General features: G+C 38.5%; 1 protein-coding gene across 2 annotated transcripts in view; it reads right to left on the bottom strand.

Moving 5' to 3' along the window:
* Positions 1 to 15,110, bottom strand: part of Polr1E (RNA polymerase I subunit E) — a 107,459-nt gene that overhangs the window by 80,805 nt on the left and 11,544 nt on the right. For both annotated transcript variants that reach the window (XM_067156185.2, XM_067156190.1), the window contains exon 2: positions 342 to 541. In XM_067156185.2, the coding sequence (XP_067012286.2) occupies positions 342 to 541 (200 nt within the window). The remainder of the gene's footprint in view (positions 1 to 341; positions 542 to 15,110) is intronic.

The raw sequence follows: 15,110 nt of genomic DNA, 5'->3' as shown, positions 1-15,110 counted from the left end.
ATAGGGCCAAATCCACAAGTGCGACACAGTTCGCAACCGCGACCTCATAGGTGTGGGTAAAGCGGTAGAAAAAAAAGAAGTGGCATATCTTATTTGGTTCAGTGTCCTGCTTTACATTTTGTGGTAATTTGTAGTAGTGTATAAAACTATAAAATCACAATACCTATTGCTATTACTACCATGTCTTATTTTTCAGAAGGCTAAACAGCAGTATATTAGAGTACTAGAAAGATTACCTGGCTCTTAAGTTTGAGTGCTGGCTCCTAGATTTAAAAACATTTGTCATGGCCTGATATAAACAACTCTACAGCCCCAAGGCAAATACTATTATTTATACTTACATTATTGGTTTTCTTATTTCGTATTGCCATTAGAGTACGGCAAATTTTAGTATCATGAGGTGCTTCAGAACCTTTGTAAACAATGCCGTCTGTTGAAGACATCTCAAAGATACGCTTTTCTCCATTTTTGTCTTCATTATACATACGGCATTGAAAATTTGGAGCATCTTCTGGCCGTAATAAACCATTCTGGAAGGAAACTAAAACAAGAGAGAATTGAACATTTCCAAACAAAACATTTCAATACCTTAAGTTAGGTGAAAATGTAATAAGCAGTTTGGTCTATGCTAATGACTTGTTCTTAATGGCAGACTGTGCTAAAAGCCTATAATCTAATATCTTGGGAGCTTGAAATTGGTGCAGTGAGTATGACATCAAAATTAGCATTTCTTATACTAAAGTGATATCACTAGGGAAGAAACCTAAGAGAAATGAATGACAGGTTGAGAATACAAAATTGGAACAGGTAGATGATTTCAAGTATTTAGGATGTGTATTCTCCCAGGATAAAAGTAAAGTAAATGAGACTGAATCAAGATGCAGCTAAGCTAACGCAGTGAGTTTGCAGTTGCAATCAACAGTATTCTGTAAGAAAGAAGTCAGCACCTGGATGAAACTATCTTTACACTGGTCTTGTTTTCAGATCAACTTTGCTGTACAGGAGTGAAAGCTGGGTGAGCTCAGGATATCTTATTCATAAGTTAGAAGTAACAGACATTAAAGTAGCGAGAATGATCACTGGTACAAACAGGTGGGAACAATGGTACAAGGGTACTTGGAATGTAGAGATAAAAACTAAGTTCGGAATTCAATGGATGATACCAGTATAAATGGTCCGTTATTGGACATTATAAATTTTCCAGCTAACTCATTCCTGGCTGCCATCGTTTCGCCCCCGTGTGCTAGGTTGGGCTCATCAGTTGGTACCTAGCACACCTACCAAGACGCATGGCTAGTGCATACCGTGGAGGTCACTGCGTAGGCTACTTGAAGCCACCGGCAGTGCCAATGCACTATGAGAGACTTTGTCTCACTACCAAAAATTGATGCCTGCTTGGCCATCAGATGATATAGATGTTGATTCCCATAGGGAATCTGAAATTTTTTGATAGTGAGACAAAGTCTCTCAAAGTGCATTGGCACTGCCGATGGCTTCAAGTAGCCTACGCAGTGGCCTCCACGGTATGCACTAGCCATGCGTCTTGGTAGGTGTGCTAGGTACCAACTGATGAGCCCAACCTAGCACACGGGAGCGAAATGATGGCAACCAGGAATGAGTTAGCTGGAAAATTTATAATGTCCAATAACGGACCATTTATATTGATATTAAAAATGTACTCATTTGGGACAAATATTTCAGATTCCCTATGGGAATCAACATCTCTATCATTCAATGGATGAAACGCTACACATAAACCAGCTTCAGTGATGGGGTCAAGCAAGGCAAATGGAGAAGAATAGTTTAGCTATGAGAATAATGGACTCTGTCAGGAAGACCAAGAAGACGATGGTTAGACTCAATTTCTAATGAAGATGGAAGTAAACGATGCCACAGAGCTAGTTACAAATAGAGGATATGGGAGGCATTCAGTAAATTCACAGAGACTTGCAGACTGAATGCTATAGTGAAGACATGCGTATGTGTATGTAAGGAAAAAAAGGGTGTAAAAATAGCTATGTAATGTTTTAAGATACAGTATATGAGTAACAACGGAATGAAAAGGAAATAAATATCTCCAAACTACATACACAGACTGTAGAGTTATGTTTTGAAGCTACTCTTCAATTTTCCACGAACAGAAGTTTAGCAGTTAGCTGATACAAAATATAACAAAGCCAAGTTGCCCTAAATGAGTGACATTAAGTATGTACAATAACATATGAAAACGCAAAATACCTGTACAGATGCATAAAACACATTTTTAACAAATGAACCAAAGACATGAAATGATCATTTAAGTACAAAATTAGAAATGAGATAAATTTATGATAGGTTTTACATGTAGTTTCTACCACAAATCACTCCAATACAGGGACTTCAGTTTCAACTTTATTCAAAGTCATCCTCAGCCTATAAATACAACAAAAAACATGCTAAGTTTCTGTTACTTCATCATCGTCGTCATCTCCCATTATCCAGCTGCAGCTGGGTAGGGGCAAATATGGTCCTCTCCACTTTCTTTGGTCTTTCCACCACTCCTCCTCCAACACTGTGTCCCAGTCCAGGTTTTTTTCTCTAATACTGCATTGAATTGTGTGCTTCCATCTCAACCGTGGTCTTCCGCGGCCTCTCCTTCCTTGCATTTGCATTTTGGCTCTTCTCTACTCTATCATTCATTTTTCCACTCCAATTTCTTTCCGGATTTTCTCATTCCTTATTTTGTCTCTTCTATTCTTCTGTATCATACTAGAGAGCACGTCCGCACGTGGTGGATAGGAGGACCCTACAGTATGTAGGGCTGGTTGAAATAACCAATACAACCTGCGGATCAACTGGTAGCCCAATTCCTGGGGGCTTTAAAATACTGGGAGACCCTCTCTCCAGGGGTCATAAATATGTAGGGCCCCTGCCCTGGGTAATGGGTGAAGTCCTCAACGGCATCTATGGCGGAGAATATGAACTTTGGTTTGGTGGAGATGGCGGAAGGGGCAAACCCGTAGCGTCTGTACTCCAGAGGAACAGCTACGAAAGGCGTCTGTCTCCGTGTTAGGGGCAGCCTAAGTTTGAACCTGGCAGTAAGTATAAACTGTCTTTGGACGTGACGAGCCCATCGTAACAATAGCCTATATGGATAAAGCAGATATGGTGCTTCTTTTGTTACTTATCATAGGTAAAGACTCCGTAGTATTTCAAACTAAGGTACATAAAATATCAAAAATATTACATTTAAAATATAAAACAGCTAGACATACCTTCTGCAGTGTGAAATTTAATTATTATTGTGTCAATACAAGGTACTGACAAAGGAAAATTGGGAAGTGGGTATTTTTCAAAATAATCAAAAATATAGGATACCATCAGAAAATAAAATAAAAGTCTTATATACAAATTACCGTGTGTTAACTGCAACTCTGTTTACAACAGCCAGACAGGATGACATTTTAAAATAAGAACAAAAGAACACATTACCATATTTTTTTGGACCATAAGACGCTATGGACTAGAAGACGCACCCTGATAATTTGATGAAAATTTAAGGAAAAATATAATTTCACTGTAGTTTCAGTCCAGCTCTGTGGCTAAATGGTTAGCGTGCTGGCCTTTGGTCACAGAGGTCCTGGGTTCGAATCCCGGGAGGATCGGGAATTTTAACCATAACTGGTTAATTCCCCTGGCATGGGGACTGGGTGTATGTGCCGACTTCATGACACGATGCGCAGGTCACCTATGGGTGTCAAATCAAAAGACCTGCACCAGGCCTCTCCGGAGGCCACATGCCATTAATTATTATACTGCATTTTCAAACAAAATTTTACAGAAATAATTTAATATTTTTCAGCATGCATCCTTAAAGAGTGCTTATTTTTGCCAGGTTCAACAAGTGATTTTCTTGCTTTCACCATCCGCGTATCATTTCTCAGTTGATGGAGATTAGAAATGACTTTCTGATGCCCTATTAGGATGTAATTTTGCATATTCCACAACTTTTAATTTGTATGCTATGTTGTAAGAAAACCTCTTCTGTACAAATGACATGGTGTATGGTAAATTGCCACTACTGGAACATGCCACTACTGAAACTTGTTGCTGATTACAAACATTTTCTTTCTACACTTCCTTGAAGGCTACCTATAATGGTATTCAAGGTCGCAGCTCTTTATGTTTGCCTGGTAAGATAAGGAGGCGGGCGAGGAAGAGGTTGCGAGCAGTCTCGTTAGGAATTCCCTGGTTACTCCCGTTCCTGACAGACAAATGCAGGTATACCACAGCTGCTGTTTCTAACTACAGTAATTAAAGGGGTCAACTGCTGAGAATACTGCAAGGAAATTTTTGAGCATTGGTGATGATAGACCTTTGGACCATAAGACGCAGCCATATTTTAGGCAGTATATTTTATAACAAAAAGTACATCATATGGTCCAAAAAATATGGTATATCATGAAAATTACAGAAGTCCATGGAGTTGCAATTTGCCAAACACCTTATACCAGAGATCAATTTACACTGAATTGGGAAAAACAGACAGCAGAGTATGTTGTAAGGGCAGGAAGCAAGAGGTGGTGATTTGTTGTTCAAATCAGAGGTGACTGGTGAAAGCTTATTGAATATCCATTTTGGACTGTACCAGCCTTGCAAGAAGAAACAGTTGGTGGTTCTAAGTTAGTGTCAAATTATTGAGGGGTATAATCATCAATGCTCACATAAAATTGCTAACACCCACGTATTAAGTTAAAAACTGAATTTCTAATTTACAACACCGTAAATAGTTTCAAAGATAATCCAGTCCAAAAAATTAAGTAAAATAAATAAACACAACATTGGAAATAGTTTAAGTATTACCAACAGTCAAAGCAAACAGTACAAAATCATTAACTGCACATGTATCTGATATCTTGACTTCAAGCAGATAGGTCATTTTCCACCCTTTTTCTTTTCAATGAAATTATTAAATTTATGATTTTCTTTATGGTGCAACAGTAGGTTTTAAATAAATTATGCCTCGTGGTCAAATATGATTTGGTGCAACACTATTTGTTAGTGAAAAACCACATTATTTTACATTCCTATTTTCTGAACTTTCAGATATCTTTGATGACATTCATGTCAGCATTCCAGAACAGAGCTTAATTACAATAGCAGAGACTCTGGGATATAAATTAAGATTCATATTAAGAACAGGAAGAGAAAATTCTAAATGGATTCTCTGCACAGATGATCTTCAGATTTATTATTACTCTCACCCACAAGACATACATATACACAGAGTCAGAAAAAAATTGTACTTAAGACAGTTCAGTGGCTATCCCAAAAATAATCAATAATATTTGTTAATAAACCCTAATAAAACTCAGAATATAATACTTGGTACAAGAAGAAACCTTAACTCGTTAAAAAGTAGACATGAACTGCCCCATTATTAAATTATACTGCCGTGCCTTACTGTACGCCAGTAAGAAACCTATGAGTTATAATGACTGAGATGGAAAACTAGACTGAACAAGTGACAAATACATGCTGTAAAATTCAGAAGTTCCTTTCTCCTCTTAAATGCTGCTCTACTATACTTCCAAAACTTAAAATACAACTGGTACAATCCCTAATCTTACTTGTTCAAAACTATCACAGCACTGTATTTATGGACATATCTAAAGACAGTAATAAGATTCTGAATGAGTGAATTTGTGCTGTTGTCTATGTATGTGACATTTATTCCTTTAATGTTAGGTGGTTCTGGAGAAGTTTACTTTGATCACGTAAGATCGTGACGTAAATAAAGATGAATTCCCACTTCAATTTAAACCTGAAGGAGAAAATAGCCAAGTTAGACGTTGGAAGCAATGTATAGAAGTTACTAGAATCATAAGGATCATTGAATGATGATTGACTCACCTTGAGCAGCATGTTAAACATGTTGTTACACAGACGGAGCCGGACGAAGTGTTTGGGCAGCGGTAAAGGAGGCGAGGGGAAGGAAGGAGGCAGAACACCTGCAGGGGGATGGCAATAAGGCGGGGCGGAAGGATGGGGTAGTGGGGGTAATTGACGGGAGTGTGTATTCCGGATTACTTGGAAAATCAAACTGGTTTTTTTTATTTTTATTATTCGTTGTGCTGACCACATGACACCTCGTAATCTGCAGGCCTTTGGGCTGAGCAGTGGTCGTTTGGTAGGCTAAGACCCTTCGAGGCTGTTGTGCCATGGTTTTTTTTTAATTTTTAATTTAGAACTCCATCCATAAGGGGCAACATGGAGATTGCGACACTTGTGCACACAAAGCCATGACAACTAGGTGAAATGTGAGAATCATATCGCAATTTACATATAAATCTAATACAAGTGTTTAAACTCCATTCAAGAATCGCTTTCTGCCCTTACAACATACTCTGCTGTCTGTTTTTCCCAATTCAGTGTAAATTGATCTCTGGTATAAGGTGTTTGGCAAATTGCAACTCCATGGACTTCTGTAATTTTCATGATATACCATATTTTTTGGACCATATGATGTACTTTTTGTTATAAAATATACTGCCTAAAATATGGCTGCGTCTTATGGTCCAAAGGTCTATCATCACCAATGCTCAAAAATTTCCTTGCAGTATTCTCAGCAGTTGACCCCTTTAATTACTGTAGTTAGAAACAGCAGCTGTGGTATACCTGCATTTGTCTGACAGGAACGGGAGTAACCAGGGAATTCCTAACGAGACTGCTCGCAACCTCTTCCTCACCCGCCTCCTTATCTTACCAGGCAAACATAAAGAGCTGCGACCTTGAATACCATTATAGGTAGCCTTCAAGGAAGCGTAGAAAGAAAATGTTTGTAATCAGCAACAAGTTTCAGTAGTGGCATGTTCCAGTAGTGGCAATTTACCATACACCATGTCATTTGTACAGTAGAGGTTTTCTTACAACATAGCATACAAATTAAAAGTTGTGGAATATGCAAAATTACATCCTAATAGGGTATCAGAAAGTCATTTCTAATCTCCATCAACTGAGAAATGATACGCGGATATAGAAATAATTGTAAGTCACTATTTTCAGTATGTACAACATGACAATATAAATGATGGTAAGAATAATGATAAAAATAAGTGTAGTAATAAAAACAATTGTAGTTATAAACAGCAAATACCTTCCTAATTTTTAGAAGGAATATGAGCATATTCATCATCATTTCTATTATTACTATTTCATTTCTTGCTATTAGTACAACTAGATTTTATTTTCTCGTATGTTTTCATGTCATTTTTACTATTTCTATTATAATTTTAATGTTATACGCTACATCCTAAAGGAAGTAGTTAAGAGTAATAGAGGGCCTTGAGCCCTAACTTCACCAAGAATTATAACATTCTCCAAAGCATCAATTCAGAGCATTAACAGTGAAGAGTAGTAATCATTTAAAGGTCCTCAACAAGCACAATATAAAAACAGAGTTTGACACCATCACAAAAAATTGCTCACAGTTTAAGTAAAAGCAAGGACAAATTGTCCCACTATTACACCCTGGAGTGTACAAAATTCCCTGTATTTGTGGCAAGGTACACAACTGGCCAAACATGCCGGTCCATTGGTACTCGCATCAAGGAACAGCAATGAAATATCCGTCTCAACCAGCCAGACAAGTCAGCAATAGCTGCGCATGCCCTATCGTTGGGTCATGATGTGTTCCACCATGTTCGAGTTCTTACCAACACTAAACACTACACATCTAGGATTATATGGGAAGCTGTGGAAATACGTAAAAATTGTAACAATTTCAACGGGGACACTGGCTATCAATTAAGTAATATGTGCTTGCCAGCCATTAAGGATTTACTTAGGTACCTAGTTCTCTTCCCTGTCCTTTCACTAATGTTATTTTGTTTCCATGTTTTCAAAATTGTACTCTCCTCATCACCAGATAGTTCATTCCAGTCTAGGTGTTTACTTTCAAAACATGTGTAAAGCTGTTATGGCCCCCGCCCTCTCCGATCGACTCACACTCATTAACCTCTGCTTTTCCTACACACTTTCTTTCCATTCTTTAGCTCTATTCTATTCTTTTCCTCTATCCTATGAGTCTTTCACTGCACTTTATTTTATTTTATATTTTTATATCTATTTATTTCTTCTCCTCTCTAAAGAACTAGAGAAACTGGGAAATGACTTTTGGTCTCAGTTTCAATGACGGTGAAATACTGACATTCACCTCCCCATGGTAGAGAGGGGGCAACGGTTGTGTATATATATATATTATATACAGTTGGCTAACAAATGCAGGGACTGAGTATCTCCCGGTATAAGGAGACCACCTTCTACCAAAAGCCAATGGCCTCCCAGGAGGGTGGATGAGCGGCTAGAAGGAAGGGCACTTTCTTGCTCTTGGAGTGAGAAATTGCTCCTAAAGACGGAAGAGCAACTAGATGTCCAACGGCATAGGATGGGGAAGAGAACAGGAAACCACTCCATTAAAGACCTGAATGGGTATCCCAAGCATCGGCTGGTTGAGAACCTTAAGGGGTGCACCCATGTCGAGTAAGTGTACCTGCTAAAACTCAAGAAATAAATATTTGGCTGATGGACCACCTGCTATACATTATAACCAGCAAATCCTATTCTAATAGAAGGGGTGAGGGTGAGTACCTGGTGCCTTAAAACTGGGACTACTCAGCTAAGGTATGGCAACCCTGACAGAAAAGTCTCTGGCCCTCCAGGTTGGGGGTTGCACACAGGGTTAACGGCTCTATTGTGGGGGGGAAAAAAAAGAAGAAAAAGAAAAAGGTTGTTACGAATATCTCACATTTGCCTCGGATGAATAAGAATGGATATAAAAATATGACGACCATGCAATGGAAATCGGCTTTACAAATAGGACCCTGTATAAACCTGGATCCTTCAAAATCCTCAGTCAACAGCTGGAGAAGTACAGAGTGGGAATTGCTGCAATTCAAGAGACTAGGTTATTAGGTAATGATATACAGGACACGGAGAGTCTATTGAGAAGGACTGTGGAACATTATGATGGAGTTTGGCTTTCCCATAAAATTAATTAACATATGCAAACTGTGTAGGGATGGTAATGTTAGCTGTGTTTTGCTCAAGGGCAGTAAATCTAAAGTTCCTTCCAGAATAAAACTGGTCTGAGACAAGGTGATGCACTATCTCCTCTTCTATTCAACATTGTACTGGAGAATATTATCAGGATTTTTGCTCTTGTAACTGCTGGCATGATATTGGGGAGACAACATAAAGTCCTTGCATATGCGGATGATATTGTTCTTATTGGCCGCAATGAATTAAAAATTAGGCAGTTATTTGTGGAACTAGAGGAAATGGCAGCAAAAATTGGCTTACGGGTAAATGATAAAAAGACACATTACATGGTTGTACAGAGACCGAACCATGAGGAGGTTGACAGACTGCCTTTGAAGGTTAGGAAATATATATTTTAAAGAGTAGAGGAGTTTAAATTCCTTGGTGTATTAATTTATGAGCAAAACCAAAGGCAACAGGAACACCAAGCTAGAATTAAGAATGCAAATAAGGCATTTTACTCTATGAGCCCTACATTAGGCTCCAAGTATTTAACAAGGAATGCAAAAATGATTATCTACAATACAGTCATTCGACCAGTACTTCTGTATGGTTCTGAGACATGGAGTATAACCAAGAAAGAGCAGCAGCAGTTGCAAGTCATTGAGAATAAAGTTTATAGAAAAATATTTGGCCCATGGTTCGATCCTATCTCTCAAAGCTGATAGAAAAGATCTTATTATGAGATTTACACCCTCTCTCAACAACACACTATAATGGGTGTGATAGAATCCAACAGAATGCACTGGGCTGGACATGTACTGAGGATAGATAAGAAATGTGTTTTTCCACCATTCAATACACAATTTATTTTAATAGATTAAGCTAGTACCGGTTTCGGCTCTTTAACGGCCATCATCAGCTAGTACATGTTTTGTTTTACCCATTAGACAATACACAAGTTGTTATTGTATTAGGCATCCGGATGTCTAATGGGGGATGGAATAATAGCATATAATTAAAATATCAGTGGTCAGGTTAAAAAGTTATAAATAGAGCATGAGTATGTAAAACATATTAAAAACACACAGGTCACAATATATAACATTTAAAAAATTTCAACACATTAAAATTGTACGTATAGGTAGACACTTGTTAAAATTTTTTCAATTTATGTTATATGGATTCCATTCTTCTGTCCTCTGTGCAGATCCTTCTAAGTAATGCTGATTTTAGTTGTGTAGGGTAATCTTCGAGGACATTTTGAAACTAGTGTACGTCTTATTGATGTGGGCCTTTGTCATGATGAAATTTCGTTATGTTATATATCCCAACTTGTGATATACTATGGCAAGTTTCAATACAGCAAACAGCAGGTCTCGAGCATGTATTTAGAAGTAGTCGGTGGTAACACTTCTCTCGTCTATGTTTGTTCTTGTAGTCTGTAAAGATAAAGTGATATAAGTATGCCGGTAGTGTGTGCATGAAATTTATAAATAATAATGTACTGAGGATGCAGAATAATAGAGCACCAGTAGATCTATACACGGGATCACTTAATGGGAAAAGACTTTCCAGAAGACCCCAAAGCACCTGGAAGAAGGAGATCAACAAGGTATGCCGGACCCTCCAAATTGATAACTGGGAAGAGCAGGCTCAAGATCGAAAAGGATGGAAGAGGATTGTGAGATCGGCGCAGGACCTTCACGTCCCTCAGAAGCCTATGGAGGAGAGAGAAAGTATTTATTTCTTCTATTATTTCATTCCTGATAACCTTGCTGTTACTTCACAACGCACATACGGTGTAACAAGAGACATCTTAATTGGAGCTTAGACGGTGTCGTCAGCTCCCACTTGGAAGGCTTGCATACAGTGAGCCATCTGGTGATGAATAAGGGTACCACTTACTACAGATCAAAGGTAAAGAATTCTTAAATTTGAACCTTTGTTACTGGAGAAGTCTTCCTCATGAACAGTCAAAATTTTCTTCTGAAGATGCTGAGCAAAGTTCTCTGTGAAACGTAAAGAATTTCACCTTGTTTACTTAACACGACAAAAGCACAAAAGTGTATTATCATGTCCCTATCAATTGTTTATCTTGTCTTTTCTTAAATAATTTCAGAGAATTTGGAAATTTATTGAACACCTCCCATGGTAAATTACTCCTATCAGCAATTCCACTTCCTATAAACAAATATTTGCCCCAATTTGTCCTCTTGAATTTCAACTTTACCTTCAAATTGTGATCTTTCTTACTATTAAAAACACCACTCAAACTTATTCGTCTATTCATGTCATTCCACGCCATTTCTCCACTTACAGCTCGGAATATACTGCTTAGTCCAACTGCTCATATCCTTTCTCCCACGTTTCCCCAGTCCAAACTTTGCAACATTTTGGTAATGCTACTCTTTTGTCGGAAATCACCCAGAACAAATTGAGCTGCTTTTCTTTGGATTTTTTCCAGTTCTCAAATTTAAGTAATCCTGGTGAGGGTTTCATACACTGGAACCATACCCTAACTGGTGTCTTACCAGACTTATATGCCCTCTCATTTACATCCTTACTCATCATCATCATCATCATCATCATCATCATCTTCATTTCCTGTTTCCAGCTTCCCGGGTCAGGTTGTGAATCAAGGACCTCCATCACTGCCTGTCTCTCCATCACTCTTCTCCTTTTCCTCCCGTCTTCTCTATGCACTCCCACACTGAATCTGTCCACCTCTTTCAGGGTCTTCCTCGTGGTCTCTTTCCTGCTAACTTCTCTGAAAAAGCTTTTTTTTGGCACTCTCTCTTCTGCCATTCCCATCATATGCCCATACCACTTTAGCTTTGTTGTATCTATCCTGTCTTGAAGTTTCAAGATTCCTGTCCTTTTCCTTATATTTTCATTTCTAATTCTATCCTTTCTGGTCTTGCCCTCGATACCTCTTAGGAATTTCATCTCCGCTGCCTGTATTCTACTCTCCTCTCATTTTGTTCTAGTCCATGATCCAGCTGCACAGGTTAGTATGGGTTCATAATAGGTTGAATATAATACTTTCTTACATTTCTTCAGGACATCTTGGTTCCACAAAATACCCCTTACACTCTGGTAGAAGCTGTTTGCTTGTTGTATTCTTTTCCCAATTTCGTCAGTTATCTTTCCATCTTCTGTGATCACAGTTCCCAAGTACTTGAAACTTTTAACCACTTCCAGAATTTTACCATTCAGTTTTATCTTTCCTCTTCCTTCCTTCCTTCCTTCCTTCCCCTTGTCATCACTATTGTTTTACTTTTCTCTGTGCTTACTTTCATCCCAAATTTTTCTATCTCTTGATTCCATCCATCTACTTGTTTTTACACTTCCGTTTCATCCTCACCCCATATCACTATATCATCTGCAAACAACATGGCTTTTGTTGCCTGTCTTCCCAATCTCTGTTTAATGTTCTTATGAATTTCATCCATGACTATGATGAATAGTATGGGAGATAGTACACTCCCCTGTCGGAGATTAGTTTCAACTTTAAACCATTTTGTTTTTCCTATACTAGTCTTCACACTACTAACATAATTTGTGTACATAGCTTTCATCATTTGCACTTCCCCTCTGTTAACTTGTTTTTTCCTTAATGTGTCCCATACCAACTGTCTGGGCACACTGTCATAAGCTTTCTCAATGTCAATAAATGTCATCACTATGTCTACATCCTTACTACAACCCCTAAATACCCTCATAACCAAATGAAGAGATCTGTAACCTTTAATTACAGTCCCATGTATGCGATTACCCTAATGGAGATTTTTCCTTATATTAACACCTATATACTTACAATGATCTCCATAAGGAACTTCCACCCCATCAACGCAGTAATTAAAACTGAGAGGGCTTTTCCTCTTTCAACCAATTATATTTGTCCATCTTCAGTCACTGACTTCCGAGACACAGACAGTTGATGTTGGTGTTCATTAGTAACATTACAACTAGAAAGGCAGTTTTGTACAATGTGGTCATATAATTCACATCTTGAAATTGGATAAAAGTCAAGCCCCACGGTCGTCAGCCTGAAGATGGTTTTCTGTGGTTTCCCATTTTCACATCAGGTAAATGCTGTAGCTGTACCTTAATTGAGGTTACACCCACTTCCTTCCAACTCCTAGTCCTTTCCTGTCCCATCGTCACTATAAGAAATATCTGTGTCAGTGCAACATAAAGCAAATTGTAGGGGGGAAAAAACAGAATGATTTATAAACAATTAACAAGTGATGTAGTGGGCAGAGCCATCTTGTGCTTTACTGAATTTTTGTGATGAACTTCTTTAAAACAGTCTGCTAACTTAGAATATTCTTATAGAACATTTTATGATGGAATTTCTAAATACAAGATAGTTTTGAAAGCAAGTCACCTAAATATGGCAGTTGAAATTACTATTTTCACAAATGGAGGACATTTTGGAATTATTGAAAATTCCTCCCAGCTGCCAGATAGAAGGCATGGGACATGCAGGGCACGTCCAGGAAAAGGAGGATGTCTCGTCACTCTGTACTTACAGTGATCCCCATGAGGTACAGATCAGTATGAAAATAAGAAAATGGAAGGAAACTCTAGATTAAGAATTACAAATTTTTTTGTCAGCGACCTTCCCTGTTTTGAACAATTCTGTATATTTAAAAACATTATGAAAAATAAAGTCAGTCAGTCCGGCCATTCTATCCGGTCGATTTCCTTCATTCTTTTTTTAACTGAAAGGTATTCATGCACAGATTTGTCATCAGGTACTATAAATCACTTAACTTCCGCCTTCCTCATATTATCTGATTTTTTTCAATTTTTTTTGTCTTTGAAGCAATCATATCTTTGGTTCTAATTGAGGTATAGAGTTCGTTTTGGCCTAAGAACACTCAGTAGATCAGACTGTTTCATTTCAGTTCTTAACTATTGAAATTGGTTGATTCTGAGGAAAGTTAAGAGTGCACATTCAATTTGAATTTCTTCAACATATTTTCTCATTGAAGCAATCATATCTTTCGTTCTAATTGAGGTACGCTGTTCGTTTTGGTCTAAAAACACTCAGTGGATCAAGCGCTTTCTTTTGAGGTAATAACTACTTAAATTGGTAGATTATTTTCAGGGGAAGGAGATTGCAGGCTAAGGGCTCTGTTCAGGATCAGAATTCAGGACAGGTGTCTGTTAGAAATCGGTACAAGTCACTGCAGGTAGAGACCCCGAGGAAAGATGAGGAACAGGGAACGGTTGCTGAGATGTGTGGAAGTAGGAGGAAGGGAAAAGGTAGGAAAGGGAAATGTAGTGTCGTGGAAAGGAAAAGACAGGTGGAACAGGGTCATGGGAGGGAGAAAAGGGAGGAGGAAGTAGCTTCTGCAGCTATCAGGAAAGATAGGGCTGACCAGGAGGAGAGGGGATCAAATGAGGTGGGTAGGGTTGAGGCTCTGGTCATGGGGGATTCCATCGTTAGACATGTGGGGAAAGTGTGTGGAGGAAAGGGAACCAGGGTAGAGTGTTATCCAGGAATTAGGTTGAGGCAGATGTTGAGGAAAGTGGAAGAGAAGGAAGAGTGAAAGGAGAAGGTGGTAGTGTTTCACATTGGTACTAACAACATAAGGCAAGCAGGTATAAGTACCAACATAGTTGGGGATGTGTGGGATCTGGTAAATGCAGCACGGATGAAGTTTCAGGAAGCGGAGATGGTTATCATTGGAATACTCTGTAGGAGGGATACTGACTGGAAGGTGATTGGGGATTTAAATGAGACTATGGAGTGGGTATGTGGGAAACTGGGAGTGAGATTTCTAGATCCTAATGGAGACAGGGATCTGCACCCAGATGGCCTTCACTTAAACCGCAGTGGTACATATAAGTTAGGAAACTTGCTTAGAAGGGTTATAGGCAGGTACATTCAGGGAAACGGGGTGGCCTAGGGAGCGGTGTTAAGCGAACAGGGAACTGGAAATCAAGTAGGGATGACAAAAATGTTAGTGCTCAACTGTAGAAGCATTGTAAACAAAGGAATCGAATTAAGTAATTTCATAGATATATACTTACCAGATATTGTAATAGGAGTTGAATCATGGCTGAGAAATGATATA

The sequence above is a fragment of the Anabrus simplex genome, chromosome 1 (assembly GCF_040414725.1).
Source record: "Anabrus simplex isolate iqAnaSimp1 chromosome 1, ASM4041472v1, whole genome shotgun sequence".
NCBI lineage: Eukaryota > Metazoa > Arthropoda > Insecta > Orthoptera > Tettigoniidae > Anabrus > Anabrus simplex.
This window is presented reverse-complemented; position numbering and strand designations above follow the sequence as displayed.